The sequence below is a fragment of the Notolepis coatsorum genome (assembly GCF_963971535.1).
Source record: "Notolepis coatsorum genome assembly, chromosome: 12".
Taxonomy (NCBI): Eukaryota; Metazoa; Chordata; class Actinopteri; order Aulopiformes; family Paralepididae; genus Notolepis; species Notolepis coatsorum.
In genome coordinates this window covers 116,077,734-116,098,412 of record NC_140176.1, presented here as the reverse complement: position 1 = coordinate 116,098,412, position 20,679 = coordinate 116,077,734, and the positions used below count along the sequence as shown (strand labels likewise).

The following is a 20,679-nucleotide window of genomic DNA, read 5'->3' as shown; positions in this document are numbered from 1 at the left end:
AATGACGGAAGAAAAGAGACAACATGTTGTACATGACAACATAACATTCTAACGGTCATTACATTCTGTCATCTTAAACAAAAACAATATATAGAAAATGTTTGGACCCCAGGAAGAGTAGTCTCACTTTAGTGTAGACTAATGGGGATCCACAATAAAAAAAAAAAAAAAAAAAAAAAAAAAAAGGAAATCAAATCTCTTTTGAGCATGCATGAACATACCTTCACTATTCAGGCGTTAGGCGGCGGTATTGGACGTTTGCGATCTCAGACCCATTCCCAATGATAACATCAGGCTCCCTCGATGGATTATGAATGGAAATAGCGAATAAAATAATTAACAACCAAAACCCGACTTTTCTCTGGTTTGGCGCTCAAGCGATGGCGAGTTAACCCGACTTATCTCGGGTGTGGCGTCCAATGTGTTAAGGTTGACAGATCGGTGTGTAGAGTGGGAGGGGGTATTGTTGTACTGTTGTATTGTTGTACAATAATAACAACAATAATGACAGTGAAAATAATAAAAACAAAATATAAACTATAAAAGTGCATTAACTCTTATTAATTAGTAGGACCCCACAGCAGAAGTTAAAAACAAGTGGACAGAAAAGTGGAGGACGTCTCCTTCAGTCAGTCCTCCACGGCAGCGTCAGCTGTTCTGGAGAAGTACGCTGAAGGAGCGGGGAGCTGGGAACGGAACTCTGGAAACAATAAGGAGGGGGGTTAGTTATTAGGACTAAACTAATGCATTCTTATCCCAAGTGGCTCAACTCTAAATAAGTTTAACCCTTTCACTACTACCACTATGGTTAACCGTCAGTAGTGTGGTAGTGAAAGGGTTAACCTTCTGTAGTGTGGTAGTGAAAGGTTAACCTTCTGTAGTGTGGTAGTGAAAGGATTAACCTTCTGTAGTGTGGTAGTGAAAAGGTTAAACTTCTGTAGTGTGTCAGTGAAAGGGTTAACCATTATGTAGTGTCACAGTGAAAGGGTTAACCATCTGTGTGTGGCAGTGAAAGGGTTAACCATCTGTAGTGGCACAGTGAAAGGGTTAACAGTCTGTAGTGTGGCAGTGAAAGGGTTAACCATTATGTAGTGTCACAGTGAAAGGGTTAACCATTCTGTAGTGTGGTAGTGAAAGGGTTAACTCTTTGCTGTGTAGCAGTGAAAGGGTTAAAGCCCCATTTTCATTCATCTAGACCATAGGTGTCAAACTCACGGCCCGCGGGCCAAATCCGGCCCGCCACGTCATTTGATGTGGCCCCCCAAGAGCTCAGGTACAAAAAAAAAAAAAAAAATCTTTTTTACATTAATATTGGGTTAAAAAATAGCAGTGTTAAAATAATTGTGGGTTAATGCGTTAATAAAGCTTTAACTTTGACAGCCTTAGTTATTACACATTCTTACACATACATGTATGTTGAACATCTGAGGTAACAAAGGAAAAAAGCCAAAAGCACTTACTCCTCAGACATTCTTTGACAATTTTACAGCCCAAAATACAAAAAAGATCCAGGCGGAATAGGTAACAAAGGGTTGAAGAAATATTGTCTGAACTGTCAGATGCAAACTGGCTGTGTGACATAACCGAGCATCTCGCTCAATTGAATAAGAAGCTGTAGGGACGCAAACAAATCCCACCCAAAACTTGACCAATATAGTTGTGAACTGAGACAACCCTTATTTTGTTATTTTTGAGTACAGTTACAGTTGTGTGTTCATGCAGACACATAATAGCAATTTCATTACGAATTGAAAATGGGGGACCCTGATGTAAACAAGTCGAAAGTCTTTCTCTGGTCTGCATCCCCTTAACAATTGTGTGTATTGAGCTGTGCGGTATCATTAAACCACTACCGCTTTATGTACTTTAACTACTGGCCACACAGTACATGATATAGATATGATGAACACTTTCCCACCATGAAACCAAGTCCACACAAATGTATAAGTCGAATATTTAATATATAGCAAAGGGTATATACAACGTTCACTTAATGACATTTATGATTTGAATGCACTTGTAAGGCAAATGAGTATTCGTAGGCAAATCAACATTGAATGTCCAATCTCTGGTTACGCAGGAAGCAAGTATACAACCTGGTTCTTTAGGGAACTATAGCGATGGTACTTAATGATTATAGCTGGATATACTAAAGGGGGGTCCTGCTGGTTGTAAGTCAGTAGGGGGGGGGGGTTAGGAGAGCCGCCGGCGATATCCCATCTGGCCAACGATTTCTTGGGAGAATTCAGAGTGCTGAACACGGTGCCCACAGAACCTTGGTCCACAGATGAATACAGTTGGGCCCTCTTGTAGACGGTAGCTGCCGGTCCACAACGAAGAGACGTGAGGCGACCTCACTCGGGGTAGAGCGCCGTCTCACCTGGACTCCTCTCGGGGGGTAGTTCCAACACTCACCAGTGTTGGCTGTTATCCATGGCATAAATCAAAGCACCCAAAGCAAGTAGATAATCCAAGCCGTGTAGGGCTCGCCGTCGTCCGGGTAAGGTAATCCAATGTGCAGGTCCACTCGTCCTAGCCCAGAACTCCTCGGATGAAAGCACCACACGTGGTCTGCCCAGCCTGGTTAAGACTCTAGATAACGCGAGGAAACGATGGGGGTACTACTCACTGTATAACTCTAACCGAACGATGCACCATACATAATAGACTATTATTAACTTAATAGAAATACGTCCCACTCGACGGTATAGTGCCAAACTATGACAATTCAACTATTAATCCACACGATGTCTCAATGCCATTCTGAGGCCAAGTTGACCATACTGCACCACACGTGTATCGTGGGTGAGGCTTAACGTCTTGCCACTAGGTTGGAGGGTAAAGAACTAAGGGCTAAGGGACTAAAAGAAAGTTCTACTTTACTTGCGCCATATATATATGCGCTGTGAACAAATAGTACCATTCGTATTTCGCCAGACGTATTCCTACGCGGAACCGGGCTAGTAACTAGAGATGTTCCGATACCATTTTTCCCTTTCCGATCCGATTCCGATACCTAAGCTTTGGGTATCGGCCGATACCGATATTTATCCGATACCAGTGCATAAAAAAAAAAATTATATAAATTATACTTTTTTTTTTTTTTCAGATACTGTTATACTGTTTTTTAGTAATAACTAGAACGTATAGTATTTATTCAACAACAGGTGATTGTATAGATTTGTATTAGTATCATTAATCAATGAGTATGGGCTGCAGCACTGCAGATATACCCTACTCCAATGATCCACACGGACATTAAACGGTGTTGCACTCGCTACTCAGTGGCTCTGCAGATATACCCTATTCAGTCTGTAAGCTAGTGGCAGATAGAACGTTCATGTTGTGATTTTTGATGCAAAATAAATATTCAACATTCTCTTTTGAAACTCCGCCTCAGACTCTTATCCTTTGGCACTTGCTGTACTTTGCTTGCAGGTCTGCAGCCATTATTGCTGGATTATGTGAATAGCACCAACTTTAGACACGGTAACGTTATCAAGCTAAGCTAACTGACCTAGCTCGTCTTCCCGCATTGCCATTAAGATAACGTTAGTAATAGTCAGCTAACGCTAGTCCGTAGCTACTTAACTTAAATACAATTCACCGTGGGTGCATTATTGTTGATAGACGGTCACGGACAGTGTTAGGTCCTGGAGAAAGGACAGGCGATCATCTGATTTGATGTAACGTTAAAAGCGGATGTTGTTCCAACTAGCTATCTTTCCAGCTAATGCTATCATAACACCAGCCAAACACATCCCGATTCCCGTCCGAGCTCCCCGTCACACGGCACTGTCGGGGACAATGGAATTTAAGAAAGTGTATCTGCTGTTAAAATGACACAGCATCACACTTTAAAACATGTTCATTTTATAATCCTCGCTCTCCGCAGGACTCGGCAGGAGATAAATTACATCATGGGATCGGAGGCTAGAATTTACGTGTACTCGCCGATACCGATACCAGCATTTTAGGCAGTATCGGCGGCATTTCCGATACCAGTATCGGTATCGGAACAACTCTACTAGTAACGACATGTTCGTCGGCACGATTGAACTTGAACCAAGGGGCTTGGCTGCTGGCGCCAAGTTCTTGTCCAATGAGAGAATGAAACTATTATGGGCTGTTAGTAGACTAAAGGGATATTCAGTGTATATGTACAAGGAATATACAAGGGATATCAAACGATATACAAATACTATTAAATATATATCCATAAATAAATATATATATTCGGTTTAATCTGATCCTTCACAACAGTACCCATTCTGCAATCTGTTAATTAAAGTTAATTAAACTATCTTCCATTAGTTGGATGTATGGCCTCTGCAAGGTTGTGTGCAGCCATTTGTTTTTGTAACATCTGCTACATCTGTCTAAGGCTGAGCCCGAACGTTCGAACGTTCAAACGTTCGTTCGTTAAGCTGACATTCGGACTTTAATTAATGGGTTCGAACGTTCGGTGAAAAGAAATAAAGCAGGCGCAACGACGGTGAGGCGATGTGAAGCGGCGCGTCCCCCGAGTGAGATCGCTCGGCTCAACCAGTATGGTCTCTGCCGGGCTGTTGCTGGATACTCAACCAGAGCTCTAGTCTCAACCAATGCAATAGAACAATTTTGATTGAATGACAGGCGATTCTGCCAATTACGTCACACCGCTTGCACCCGCCTCTGCTGTTACCACCAATCGGCAAGCGTTTATTATTTTTTTTACTTCCGGCAATGCCGCCATTGATCTGCTTGAGAGAAGCATTAACGTAGCGTTAGCTCCCCGCCGAGGAAGTAAAAGTCGTAACAACTTTCCATAGGTGAACCTGCGGAAGGATCATTATTGCCTTTTTCGGCCACGGAGCGCGAGCTTCATGGCGGGAGGTGGTTGCGTTGGAAACAACTCTGGCCGAGGCGGCAGGCGTGTTGGGAGACCGGCGGAACCCCCGCGCCGGTGTCTCTCTGTCTCTCTGCCGTCCCCCGTCAGAGGTAGACGGTGGAAGGAGCCGAGGCGCGCGCCTCTCTGCTTTGTTTAATTACATGTTTACATGAACAGCCACCACTATAAACAACATGTTTTTTCACCAATAGATTATGCAATGCCGCCCTCCGTAGGATCTATAATAATAAAAAAAAAAAAATTATATAAAAAAAAGAAAAGGAATAAATTTACAAAAAACAAACGTTCGAACGTTCGTTCGATACACCCTGGCGAACGTCCGAACCCTAAAAACAGGGTTCGGGCTCAGCCTTACATCTGTCCCACGTGTTCTTTGCAGCTCACAGTTGTTAGTTCTGCCCCTCTTGACTGTGACAAAAAGGTTTTGAACAAACTTAATGTCATAGCTTGTATTTGATGATATTCTTCTTTGTTATTTACTTGAATGGTTTGATCATTGATTGGTGGAGTAATATGGGGTTCTGATAAACTAAAATTATTTGTTAAAATAACATAAGCTAACATATATTTTTACATTTATGCAAATGAATATGCAATATGTATAACTTGAATAAGTAATAAATACAGAAACACCATGTTTAACAATATGTAAATGTGTAGCTACATTTATTTTACATTACATTAACATTTATACGGTCTTTGGCCCTTTGAGGGCAACCATAATGCTGATGTGGCCCTCTGTGAAAATTTGTTTGACACCCCTGATCTAGACCATCTAGCGCAGGGGTAGGCAACCCTAGGCACGCGTGCCTGCATAGGCACGCGGGGGCATTTTCATAGGCACAGGGGGCAGCAGTAAAATATATATATATATTTTTTTTTTTTTTTTTTGTTAATATTATAGTGACATTTTTTATTTATCTTGTTGAAATCCTCCCACAGGTTCTTTTTACTACCACATATTTAATTGAGACCCTTTATTTGTTTATTATTTCAATTTAGCTGGAAATACATTGCTACATCATTCAGTAACATTTGCAGAGCCTTATAACAAAAACATTATTACGGTCACCATTGTGACCAGTGGGATTATTCAACACATTTTATTATTTATTTTTCTATTTCATTGAACATTGCACATGTTAAGCCATTTTTTTTACTCAAAATGTGAGTATTACCAAGTCAACTTGTGTTCTTAAAACAATGACAATAAACATAGTTTTATTAGGTTGAAATAATGTGGTTGTGTACTTATTTTTCTGTTAACTTATTATGGATTGAAAACTGAAAACCTTAATGCACAGTAACTGAACTCAATATTTTTAAGTTCTGGTAACTTATTATTATTATTATTTTTACAGTGTAGTCTTGCGATCAATCAAAACTTATTTACACGATATACCTCACATTCACCCTCCATTCACATCCTGGTGTTCTCCTGGTGTTATCCATTAGGCCTGTAGGTGGAGCTATGACAGCACATAGCTCGATGGTGTGTGATGTGTCCAAAAATGAATGGGCAAATGTGAGTGAAATGGTCGCACTGTATGCAGCTGTTTGTCTGCATTGCATTCCCCCCCCCCCCCCCCCAACTCAGATTTAGGGTTGATACAACCATCATAATAATATTGTTAATAATAACAATAATGATGTAATAATGTAAAAATGATCATTAAAAAGACCCGATTATGAGAAAAAAAATTACGATGCATGGAATATTGTTGAGGCACACTAGTTACAACTATATTTCAAACAGGCACTCCATGTCAAAAAGGTTGCTGACCCCTGATCTAGCGTGACCTGTGGCCGGGTGCATGAGGACACTAACATGCTGACCGGCTGAATGCACCTTATTAGTTCTACCGATGGTAGATCTGTATTACTTATTATTAGTGCTGTCAATCGATTAAAATATTTAACTCAATTAATCGCATGATTGTCCATAGTTAACTCGCAATTTAATTGCATATTTTTCTTTACCATAAACTGATATTTTTCAAGTTTTAATACTCTTATCAACATGAGTCAACAAATGCTTGCTTTATGCAGCCATTTAACACAAAGGGATGACTCATTGCAAATTTGCATCAAATTCAAAACAGAGTGATGCACAAAATAACTTAAAAGAAAATAATATTTTAAAACAATGAATAAAGTGCATGAAATAATAGGGGAAAGAAAACGTTAGGAACGTGTTACATTAACCCACACAAGGGCTGAGAACACAGACCCCCGCCCCCACCTCTCTCTCTCACACACACATACACTCTCCCAGCTCTCTTTCTTTCTTGCCCCTTCCTCATCTCTCTCACCCTCTCTCTCTCTCTCTCTCACACACACATACACTCTCCCAGCTCTCTTTCTTTCTTGCCCCTTCCTCATCTCTCTCTCTCTCTCTCTCTCTCTCTCTCTCTCACACACACACACACTGAGTCAGAAACAAACATAGTATCAATGAGAGTATCAATAATACACCTGAGTGAAGTCTAATAAAAAAAGTTTTAAAGTTTTAAAAAAAACAATATATATATATATATTTATTTTTGAAAAAGTTACTCGTGAGTTAAAAAAATAGTGGCGTTAATAGAATCGGGCGATAACGCGTTAACTTTGACAGCCTTACTTATTATGTTTGGCTGGTTGTTAGCTAGCCATGAGCCTTATGTTCATGATTATTGAACTGTTAACTCAGGAGTAGCTTATTACAATTGTAGTGTTGATGTTAATTGTTGAACGTTAACGGGTTGGCCAGTTGTCAATCAGTGGGGGGGTGGGGGGATTCTTGGGTGGAGGGGACACTTTGTCATTACCAGGCAGCAGACTATATAGGATATATACAAATTATTATTAATATACATATATATATTTTTTTATAAATGTTTTCCTCAGTGAAAAAAACAATGACAGTGAATTTTCTTTTTTTCAAAAATGTCCAAGTGACAGCTCTGAGCTCTCTGACCTGGCCTGATCCCATAACTGCACATAATGGCCAGCTGTCAATCACTCACTGCAAAAATAGTGCACGGGTTGGGCTTAAGAATATAATTATCCAATCAAAATAGGGTATTTGAGTTTAAAAAATGCGGGTAGTGAGGTTCAGCACACTTGATTGATTGGCGTTCACGTCGTGCCACATTGTGTTGACAAACTTAAGATCCAATCAGAGAATGGTGCCAGATAATGCTACGGAACTGCACCTGGGCTGTGGCGTCAATATGTTCTAGATTTTTCTGTCATCATCTCACGTGTGCAATTTGCCTGGAAAGAGACTGACATCGACAGAAGAAGACTCATTTGCCTAATATAATAATTCATATTTTAAGATCTTTATTCAATTGTTGAACCTCATCAACTTATTGTGCACTGCATCGCACAACCAATCGCACGTATTGCTGGCCGCATGTAAGTCTGCTGCTGTAGGTATCGGGTGTTCAAAGTTTGCAAGAGAGGTACAAAGCACGGCGTCATGGCTATTGTTTACACTTTCCATGGGAATGGGATTAGTGTCTCGAGTCGGAATATTCAACGGAAGATGAGATCGGTCGAGTTGGCAATGCTTTTGTGTTGACTTGAATCGCTTGGGTGACCAGTTTCTACAGTCCCGAAAATGGAACGTTTCACAAAAGACTGTTTGCATTTTTGGATTTACAACATTGAACGAAATATCGAAGGATGGATTTTATTTACAAGTGTGATCTGAAGGGACTGGGACACTATTTCTTCGTAAAAAAGTACATCAAATGGTGAGTGGATTAAAAAAAATATATATATATATATATTGGATCGCTGCGTCCATTGTGTCAGTGACGTGTGTGTGGCTGAAATGTGTGCGTTTACTTTCGAATTACCCACATAATTGTCCTTTTAAGTGTTACTGTACATAAAACCCATCTGTGGCCTTGTGCAGAGGAAGGTGGTAAAGACATGTTAGAGGAGAGGAAGGGATGCTATGTGTCTTTCTGGTCATCACCAGCTGTTCCTGAAGTCTGGGGCCAGGCGGATGTTTCTCAGGAAGTTTGTCAGAAGGTTATGGGAAGCTCCTTCAGATAAAATCGGTTCCTGAAGTTCAGCAGCTTGTTTTCACTGTGCTACTCTTATTCACATTTCCCTCGATATTCCAATGTACAGTTGTGCTTGTACAGTTGTAGTTTCCCCCACCCCGCCTACCCACTCAACCACCTCCAATGTACAGTTCCCCACCCCCCCCCCCCCACCTACCCAACCTCCTCCAATGTACAGTTTCTACGTCAAATGTATATACATTCTTTTTTTAGACTCTTTTTGTATCACAAACAGTACTGTATTTGCAAATCTGGTATGTCTAGATGTAGCAGTACTGTCTATCTGTATGTCGTGTATGTCATATATGTTATGATGAATTGAAAATGGGGGACCCTGATGTAAACAAGACGAAAGTCTTTCTCTGGTCTGCATCCCCTTAACAATTGTGTGTATTGAGCTGTACTGTACTGTACCCATTCTGCAATCTGTTAATACAATTTTCAATCAATCAATCAAACCCTCGACGCTGAGCTGCTTTCCTGTTTTCTCAGAAAGTTGCCTCCACTCACAGAAACAACAGTTCAGTCTGTGTGATAGTGAGGCCTTTTGATTACAAAGATATTTCTGGGAAGGGTCAGGAGAGCATCCTAGTGATCACGAATCAAGCCCTTTCCTATGGCATTCAGATTATTTGTTGTTTTTGAGAAATGAACACAAACCTGTAGAATTTGTTTGCAACTGTAAAACAGTTCAAAGTGGTTTGGATTGGAAGCATTTCTCACAAGACACTCACATATTCTTCCAGACATCAGAAATAAGAATAAGAACTGTTTGAATGGTTTTGTATGTTACCAACTGTCAACTTCTCACAGAATGTTTAGAATCTTTCTTCCAGCAAGACAGCAGGTAACCATGGTAACCACTCCATAAACATCCCACGCAGGGCAAAGATACACCGCATACTCAATCAAAACCTTCAACAAATTGACCTGATCTGCTTTTATTTTTCAAAGAGCATAAATCTGTAAAGACACATCAAATGCCAAAAAAAGCATGTACCATTGACTCGGAATGGTCTGTTTTATTGAAATCGGCACAGCAGTAGTTTGTTTATACTTCAGAAGTATGATATTTAAACATGGTCCCCAAAATGAATGGAAGCGAATGAGGAGCCTGACACCTGAGAGGAATGGGGGTGTTGCAGCCTTGGGGATGTTTTAAAAATATAATTTAATATATAATATAATAATTTGTGCTTCACCAAAAAATTTGGTCAGCAGCCGCCACTGATACACAGTCACACATATATCTTTAAATAAATGTTATGTTTATTTAAAAAGATATGTTTTACAAATTAACTAAAAAAGGCATTTTTTTTCGATTTTAATTCCCTATTCAATCTCAGGGAGCTGTGTGTTGCCTGAAAAATGCATAGTGGGAATCTGAAAGTGCAGTACCGGCTGCATCCTACCAGGCGGCAGTATCGAGCACCATTTCTACCATTGTATCCTGGGCTGTGGAATGACCCCAGGTCTCGGATTTCATTTATTCTTCTCAGGGAGGCGCACAGTTCTGCCGGTTACATCGAAGCCCATCAACTATGCTTGATCCGTATGTTATGGTTGTTTATGCCGTCGACCAAATGGGGATTGGATCTACCAGATAGCGATCAAGAAATTGGAATATTCTTTTTGGATCACTCCCGGCCAAAGGTAAGGGCGATTTGACGTCAATTCTAACCTGATCCTGACTTCCGGTTTAGCTTGAGAATGGAGTAGGTCGCTTTGGTTAGAGCTCCTCTCCCGTTATTTTTATTTTGCTTTTAAAAGCCTCTTTTTACACCACCAATGCGTTTAAACCTCGACGTATATATCAACTGAGATCTTCAACTAACTATATTGACTGAAAGAATCAAGATGGCAACAAGAAAAGAGAAACGGGGAACTAAATCAACTGCAGACGATCCGATAGTGGATATGGGTTCCGTGCGTGACAGAGCAAGAGAAATCGAGACAAAAACAGCCGAGACTGCCACCTCATCCACCGCCACCGCAACCACCGCAGATATAGAATCTCTTGCTAAGCTAATAAAGACCTTAACCGATAAAGTTGAAGCGAACACAGAAGCTATCGAATCCAACATCGAAGAGTTAAGGGCAGCGGCTGGTAAACATATCGAACGTACTGCAGCAGTGGAAGCCTGCTTGGTCGAACACACGCAGAGATTCGATGTGATTGACGATACCATAGATGAAAACGACAAGAAGCTAACGGCTAAGATTGATGAAAACAACGAGAAGCTAACAGATAAGATTGATGAAAACAACGAGAAGCTAACAGCTAAGATATTCGAGCTCGAGTACCAAAACCGTGGGGGCGGGGGTCTGTGTTCTCAGCCCTTGTGTGGGTTAATGTAACACGTTCCTAACGTTTTCTTTCCCCTATTATTTCATGCACTTTATTCATTGTTTTAAATTATTATTTTCTTTTAAGTTATTTTGTGCATCACTCTGTTTTGAATTTGATGCAAATTTGCAATGAGTCATCCCTTTGTGTTAAATGGCTGCATAAAGCAAGCATTTGTTGACTCATGTTGATAAGAGTATTAAAACTTGAAAAATATCAGTTTATGGTAAAGAAAAATATGCGATTAAATTGCGAGTTAACTATGGACAATCATGCGATTAATTGAGTTAAATATTTTAATCGATTGACATTCGTATAGTGGGCCTGGATGAGTCAGTGAGCTGTATACAACCCGATGTCTCGTTTGCGGCAGCGTTAGTCCAAATTCTGGGACCAGATATCCTCTCTATGTCACCTGAAGTAGATCAGTGCTACAGAATTGGCACCCGAAACAACAACACCAATAACAAGCCTAGGGTGGTTATTGCTAGCCTACGTCAAGTTGGAATAAAAGATATGATTATCCGGGAGGCACGGATGAAGAAGGCTACTCTGAAATACAACGGGAAACCAGTTTATTTCTACGAGGATTACTGCCGTGAAGTTGTAACTTTACGAGCCCGTTACAAATCAGCAATGTCTCTACTTGATGAGAAAAGGTTCAAGCCCACACTGCGGCACCCTGCAAAGCTTTCCATCATCGATAAAAATGGAATGAGGGTCCAGCTCTCCTCACCGGAAGACGCCGAGGACTACATGGTGGACCCACAACACGGAGGATATACTAATACGGTCTTATTATTTTTTTCTGATTACTTCGTTATGGATTAAACACCAAACGGCGTCAAATAAATGTTGATAACCTTGATTTATAAATAGGTTAATATGCGACGCTGGATACCATATTTCTTTAATGGTTCGCTATATCTGGGCCCGCTAGATTTATGAGTTTTATGCAAGTCATTGTGCGGTGCCCTGTTGTTGACATATGGGAATATTCTGGATCTTTTTCAACGTTCGGTTTTTCAGTCACGGCACCCTTCATGTGTTTATAGGTCTCACCCTCTGGCCTCTGAAGTTGCTAATGTCTTTTTTATTTGGGCCTCACAGGGTTAAAAGTACCCTGTGAGACCCACGGTTGCAAAATTACAAAATCACTTTTAGCCATTTAAAAAAAGAATGTTTATTTAAAAAATGTTAAGCACATGTATAGTCAATTGGTCCTGTTGTTCAGCCTCACAATGCTATTTGATAGTAAATGTGTTTATGTCCCACCCTCTGGCCTCTGAAGTTGCTAATGTCTTTTTAATTTGGGCCTCACAGGGTTAACCTCTTAAGCCCGAGATATACAGTAAAAGTGTATATTTTCAGCATTACGTTTGTTTACCAATTATTTTAACTGTTATTAGTGAAATATAAGATTATAGAAATCTCAGGGCATTGAGTCGGAAACCGGCGCATATTGACAGGAGAAAGTGGCACAGCTACACAGTGAGTGTAGTCTTTTGAAGGAAGAGACTCAGGGCTTTCGAATTTCGAAAAACTACCCTACCCAGCTCACACCAGCCCCTGTCAATCATCTAACTTCTGGATTTACTTTTTTATTTCTCTTATTTTTTGGGATTATCTCCCACAAACCTGAACGTTATTGCCATAAAACAGAACGCAGTTTGTTTCTCTACCTTTCTGTGAACGTCTTGCAAAAAACGGTGTTGCAATACGATGAAAAATGGTGGAGAAATGTACATTATAAAAAAGATGGCAGAATTCAGTACTGCATCTACAAAACCTTCTGTATAATCATCTTCCCTTTATTCATTTGCTTAGATTTTTCAGGTCTGGTCAATTTTAGCATGGTGTTATTCACAGTCAAAGATATTTAATTTTTTTTAAATAGAATTGATATTCTCCTTTGGTTCATTACAATTTACTCAAGCCTAGTAACAGACACTATTTCTGACACTGATCTATATGTCCCTAGATTCAGATACCAAGAACATGCAGATGGACCATTTTTAAATGTTTATTCTACGTCCTTATGGAATGAGTGACATAAAAAAAAAAAAATTAAAAAAAAAATATATATATTATAATCTCTTTTTTTTCTTTTTTTTTATGGATGGAAGAGCCGCACATTGACGGGCAAAGAGCCGCATGCGGCTCGCGAGCCGCGGGTTGGCCACCCCTGATCTAGGTGTTTAGCAAAGTTCTTTTAAGATTTAAGTAAATGTTCTCTACTCTTTGAGGTTTCTCTAATTTAGTCCAATACCTCTCTTTTATTTCTCGGTGTGTTTTTTTTTTTTTAAACTTTGGCCATTCCCCTGGCTCTTTTATGTGTTTATCACATTTATACTGGTCAAGGATGACCGACAGAAACAGGCTGAAAGGGTTCAGATGGGGGGGAAGACACTCTGGGAAAGGCACGGCTGCAGTCGGGATTCGAACTCGCTAAGCCCCAGATCCGTGACGAGCACGGTTGTCCACGGCGCTGAAATAGCGCTCGCGGTACGTGGTGAGCTACTGGAGCTCCCCTTCTCGGTGTGTTTTAACTTACACATGTTCGTATAAGGTTTAAGTGAATATACTATGATATTTGAGGCATATATGGCAATTTGCATAGGAAAATTAAGGATGAATTGCTCGATCTGGGCAGACTGGTCGTGTACTTTAGAGGGAGGGAGGGAAATGGGGATAGGGGATTATATGTATGCGTCTTCTATATGTTTGTTATGCTCAAGCACGGCTCTCAACAGGACCTCAATAGTTGGATATATATCCATTATAAATCGTTACTCCAGACGAATTACACACAGAAGTACTGCAACATGTTTAGATTATGGCTAGTTTGAATATATTGATTTGGAATACTGGGGGTCTAAGCATGCAACATAAACGCAAAAGCGTGCTTACATTGATGAAAAACAAACCGGTTGATGTGGCTCTTTTAAGCAAAACGCACGTTATATTGGCTGACAATGGTAAGCTGGCGGATAAAATATATCAAAACATAAGCGACTACCACCTCATCCACCGCCACCGCAACCACCGCAGATATAGAATCTCTTGCTAAGCTAATAAAGACCTTAACCGATAAAGTTGAAGCGAACACAGAAGCTATCGAATCCAACATCGAAGAGTTAAGGGCAGCGGCTGGTAAACATATCGAACGTACTGCAGCAGTGGAAGCCTGCTTGGTCGAACACACGCAGAGATTCGATGTGATTGACGATACCATAGATGAAAACGACAAGAAGCTAACGGCTAAGATTGATGAAAACAACGAGAAGCTAACAGATAAGATTGATGAAAACAACGAGAAGCTAACAGCTAAGATATTCGAGCTCGAGTACCAAAACCGTGGGGGCGGGGGTCTGTGTTCTCAGCCCTTGTGTGGGTTAATGTAACACGTTCCTAACGTTTTCTTTCCCCTATTATTTCATGCACTTTATTCATTGTTTTAAATTATTATTTTCTTTTAAGTTATTTTGTGCATCACTCTGTTTTGAATTTGATGCAAATTTGCAATGAGTCATCCCTTTGTGTTAAATGGCTGCATAAAGCAAGCATTTGTTGACTCATGTTGATAAGAGTATTAAAACTTGAAAAATATCAGTTTATGGTAAAGAAAAATATGCGATTAAATTGCGAGTTAACTATGGACAATCATGCGATTAATTGAGTTAAATATTTTAATCGATTGACATTCGTATAGTGGGCCTGGATGAGTCAGTGAGCTGTATACAACCCGATGTCTTTGATGAATTACACACAGAAGTACTGCAACATGTTTAGATTATGGCTAGTTTGAATATATTGATTTGGAATACTGGGGGTCTAAGCATGCAACATAAACGCAAAAGCGTGCTTACATTGATGAAAAACAAACCGGTTGATGTGGCTCTTTTAAGCGAAACGCACGTTATATTGGCTGACAATGGTAAGCTGGCGGATAAAATATATCAAAACATAAGCGACTACCGCCCTGTAGCTCTCACCTCATGAAGTGCTTTGAGAAGCTAGTGAAGGGCTACATCTGTTCCTCCCTCCCCATCAACCTGGACCCCCTGCAATTTGCATACCGCCCTAACAGGTCCACGGAGGACGCCATAGCCCATGTGCTGCACACAGCAGCATCACACCTGGACAAGAGGCAGGGGAACTATGTGAGAATGCTGTTCATCGACTACAGCTCAGCATTCAATACCATAGTCCCCTCCAAACTCATAGCCAAGCTCAGGGACCTGGGCTTGAACTATGACCTCTGCCAGTGGGTCTTGGACTTCCTGACAGGCAGACCCCAGGTGGTAAGAGCAGGCAACTGCACCTCCTCATCCATCACGCTCAACATAGGGGCCCCCCAGGGCTGTGTTCTGAGCCCCCTCCTCTACTCCCTGTACACACATGACTGCGTGGCACAGCGGAACAACACAATCATCAAATTTGCTGATGACACAGTAGTGGTGGGCCTGATCTCTGCCAACGACGAGAGGGCCTACCTGGAAGAGGTAGAGAATCTGTCACAGTGGTGTCAGGAGAACTGCCTCTCCCTGAACGTCAGCAAAACAAAAGAGATGATTGTGGACTTCAGGAGGTCGGGGGTCAAGGACTACAGCCCCCTCAGCATCGACGGGGCACCGGTTGAGAGAGTGAACAGTTTTAAGTACCTCGGAGCCCACATATCCGAGGACTTGACATGGACCACACACATTGACAGTGTTGTGAAGAAGGCACGACAACGCCTCTACTTCCTCAGGCGCCTAAGGAAGTTCCAAGTCAGTCAGAAGATCCTTAAGAACTTCTACTCATGTACAATAGAGAGCATCCTGACTGGCAACATCACCTCCTGGTTTGGGAATAGCACTGCACAAGACCGTAGCAGACTACAAAGAGTGACACGTTCAGCCGAACGCACAATTGGAGGGGGGCTTCCCACCCTCCAGAACATTTACAACAAGCGGTGCAGGGGTAAGGCTAAGAGAATCATCAAGGACTCCAGCCACCCGAACAACTGCTTCTTTGAACTGCTGCGGTCAGGCAAGCGATACCGGAGTCTCAAGGCGAGCACAGAAAGACTCAGAATAAGCTTCTATCCCCAGGCCATCAGGCTGCTCAACGAACAATAAACACTATGCAACAAATCAAATGCACACAGCACACACATCCACATGCACACACTCACTTTAAACAAACAACACACTGCAGCACCCACTCTCCACACTTTAGATCACCTAAACACACTTTATATTTATTGGTAAAGGATTTGCACTACAACTCGTACACCTTACTGTAAATTGTACCTAAATTATACCTCATCCCATTTCTGCTTTGCACTATATAGTATTGTATATTAGTACATTGCATAGTATATTGTATATTGTATGGTAACTCAGTTACTTCTATTCTGCATCGAACATTGTACATATGTCTATACTGAACACTGTGACCTCTATTTTTACTTCTATTTTACATGCTATACTATTTTATTTCATACTTATCTTGTCTAGCACAGTCTCTGGAGCGTAACAGTAAGAAGCATTTTGTATAAAAGTATTCTGTACTTCTGTATGACAACTATTAAAGAAACTTGAAGCTACTCATCTTTTGGAACTATATCTCGTGGTGTAGCTATAGTTGTGAAACGAGGGTTGAATATTAAATTGTTGGACGTATGGTCTGATGCAGACGGACGAGTAACCATTGCTAAAATAGAATACAGTAACAGGAAAATCGCTTTGGTAGCGGCTTACGCCCCTAATCTTTACGATGCTAACTTCTAGAACAATGTTGGCTCTACCTGAGTATTCATTTATAACTGGTGCGGATTTTAATGCCATCTGGGATCCCGTGATTGATAAATCTAATACCACCACTTCCAATGATCAGAAACAGGCCTCTAATGCATTACAGGCTTGGGCCAAGGATACAGGTGTAAATGATCTGTGGCGACTACTCAACCCAAGGCCCGAGAGTACTCTTTTTTTCTCAGGAAGACACAAGACATTTTCTAGAATAGATTATGTTTTTGCTTCCCCTAGACTATTTGATAGCTTTGACGTGGAATTGGTACCCAGTGCACTATCAGATCACAGCTATTTACTCCTAAATGGCTCTTTTAGTAGAATGACTTCCCGAGCACCAAGATGGCGTTTTAACCCGTTCAATTTACAATTCAACATTAAACTAAATGATTTCCTAAAGAGTAATGCGGGTTCGGTACAAGACCCCAGAATGTTATGGAGATCGGTAAAGGGTTTTATTAAGGAAAACACTACTGTCTTTTCCTCCAACCTCCGCAAGAAACATCAATCCAAATTGGTAGAACTGGAAATGCTACACTCGTCGTTATTCTCCTCCTTACAACGCAACTACTCATGTCAATTGGAGTCGCAAATCAAAGTGTTAAAAAAAGAGACAACAATCTGAATTTCAAATACGCAGTACAAGACAACATTATTACTTTCATGGCTCTAAACCGAGTCACCTACTAGCTATGAAGATACGATCCAATGCACAATTTGCTGATATACCCGCTATTAAGGACCAACAGGGACTTGTTACTGACCCCAAGAAAATCAACGAGACGTTTAGTGCATTTTACTCTAACCTATAGGGGGGTCCTGAGGGGGGGGGGGGGGGGGGGGGGGGGGGGGGGAGAGCATAGGTATTGTATTGTATTTATTATATTTTAATTAGAGGTGGGCATAGATTTTTTTAATCTAGATTAATCCATCTGCAATCCTGGATTTAATCTAGATTAAAATGGCTCAAAAAAATTAAAAAAAAACCTGCCGAAGGCATTCAAAATATGTGTGTTCTACCCAAATAATTACCAGAAGTAAGTCCTTACTTTTTCGTTCCTCCTTATGTTTCTCAGGCCAGGTGGCCCATTACACCATGAGCCCATCTCCCGTTTCCAAAATGCATTACAGACTGTTTGAAAAAGCTGTTTTGCTATGATAATTGGTAATGAAATATCAAAATAATGTTCAATAAGATGTACTTGTGTTTAATAAGTTGTTTTATTCAGAAGTTAACACAAATAAATAATATTACCAGTACAGTATCTAGCACACTCTCAGGAGCAAAACAGAAAGAATAATTTCAAACTTGAACTATGTGACATGGCTTGAATCAACTGCTCCAGTGGAGTTGCTCAGTGGCCAATGGTGTCAACTGTGGTTGTACTGGGCAGCTCCCAGGTGTGAATGGAACTGTGTGAATGTGAAGCAGGGCGTTCCTGAAAAAGAGCATCTGTGCTCAGCGAACCTACCCTGGGTAAATAAAGGTAAAAAAAAAAAAATGTAAAAAAAAAAAAAGGTTTTTTTAGATTAATGCGTTAATTATATTATCGCGCGATACTAGTATAGCGTTAACGCAGCACGTTAACGCCGTTAACGGCCCAGCTCTAATTTTAATCTACATTTACCTTGATTTAAGTACTGGACTGTCATTATTGTTATTATGCGTCAATCATAGTCCTGTGATTTATTGTGGATTTCTACTGTTTATGTATTGTGTATCTGGTTTTATGTAAAAAAAGGAGAAAATAAAAAAACATTTGTTAAAAAAAAAAATTCTAGCATGATCCTGCAATGCATCGGGCTGATAACCATTTTTAGTGTTCAATGCGAATGCCGTAATCGACGATCGAATAATCAGAAACGACCCCCCCCCCCCCTTTCATGCATTCATGATGGAACATAATACCTATAATGTGGATTTGAATCCGGAACAGTGGCGGGTTCAGGCGAGGAATGCTAGCGTCTACAATGTAATCGACGTATAGGGCTGTAAGAGCCAAACCTTGAAAGTTTATATTTTGAATATATTTGTATTCTATATATTTAGAAAACGAGCAGTAGTTTAATTTGTAATGCTGTGGTATGCTATAAGCCATATTTATAGTTTAGTTGCGAATTATTTCTAAGAATTAACATTACATGTACGTTAGATGTGTTACTGCGCATGTGCGAGAGTCTTTATATGCAGTGAACTTGAAGTGCCTAGTTAGTAGTGAGACAGTGCCCATGCAGTATAGAAGCACATAACTTTTTGACCGTAGTCCAAAACGTAGTCCAAAACGTAGTCCAAAACGAAGTCCACCGATCCTAATTCGATCTATATCCTGTTGAAGAATGATGTTGTATATTGTGTGACTGCCCAAAGAAAGTAAAGAACCTTCAAACTTAATCCTGGAGTCCGTGAGTGTACATCATAACTGTGGATACAGATTTGTATTAGCCATTGGACACGAGTGTGAAACTTTTTGCTGCACGCACTGAAAACGAAATGGTAAACGAAACTCAGAAGAAATTCTGCCATTACATTAGTCAAAAAGTTGTCTAACCAAGAGGAAATATTGCTATTGACATCGTTATCAAGAAAATAAACTGGCTATTGGAGGAGTTAGTTAAAGAAGCCCCTCGTTGACGACGAAAGCAGGAGCTAACAACGATCAGCATGTGTGACGTGACGACAGCTATAGAAACGAACGTTACTTTGCTGAGCTAAACTGGATGACGACGTTGCTAATAGCAAAGGCAAGAACAGAAAAACGAAACAAATAAGAACATTGTGCACAGTGCATGTCAACTGAATAAAAGAAGTGTATAGTGTCTCATGTGACACCTGAAGAACTTAAAGAGTTAAATCATTACCGTTCTCTTCTCACGGTGTATCTTCGCATCAATAACAACCAAGATGGACGGTGAAACTGCAGCGAAACTCACGGAGCCTGAGCCAGAGGGTGCAGTTACACAGAATGTCCGCAAGAGGGAGCTAACACCCAAGGGATTAGAGGACAAACTGACTGGGCTTATAAAAGCCAGAAGATGCAAGCTAGGACAATTAACTGCAAAGTCAAACGAAATAGAAAGTCTTCTGGCAAATGAAGAAGAACAAGCCCCTGATATAACTATTGTGCAAAGGGAAATAAGAATGTATGACACATTCTATCAAGAATTTACACACGTTAATCACTTGGTGCTGTTATATCTCAGTGATGAAGAAGAAAAGAATGCTGATCAAGACCTGTGGTTTCAGCCTAAAGCAGATAAATGTGAACAATTTATCACAAAGATACAAGAATGGATTCAGGCTGCAATATGTAACAATGAGGTGACAAGTAAGGACAGTGTGTCTAATGCAGCCACAGGTGCTTCTACTACAAGTTCAGCACGCATTAAAGAAGAAGCAACCAGAGCTGCCCTCATGGCACAGAAGACAGCCCTGGCAGAAATGCAGGCATTAGACAAAAAAGAAGCAAAGCTTAAAGCTGAACGGGAACAGTTAGAGATCAATACAGCTCTAGCAGTATCCAATGCAAAGATCAAAGTGTATCAGGACTGTGAGGAACAGCGGAGCAATGTGAGCAGGAACAA

General features: G+C 40.6%; 1 protein-coding gene across 1 annotated transcript in view; it reads right to left on the bottom strand.

The window, feature by feature from the left end:
• Positions 1 to 222: 222 nt before the first annotated feature.
• The window catches only part of sass6 (SAS-6 centriolar assembly protein), a 168,753-nt gene continuing 148,296 nt past the window's right edge, over positions 223 to 20,679 (bottom strand). The window contains exon 16 of the mRNA XM_084325732.1: positions 223 to 700. Within this exon, the coding sequence (XP_084181858.1) occupies positions 630 to 700 (71 nt within the window). The 3' untranslated portion in view covers positions 223 to 629. The remainder of the gene's footprint in view (positions 701 to 20,679) is intronic.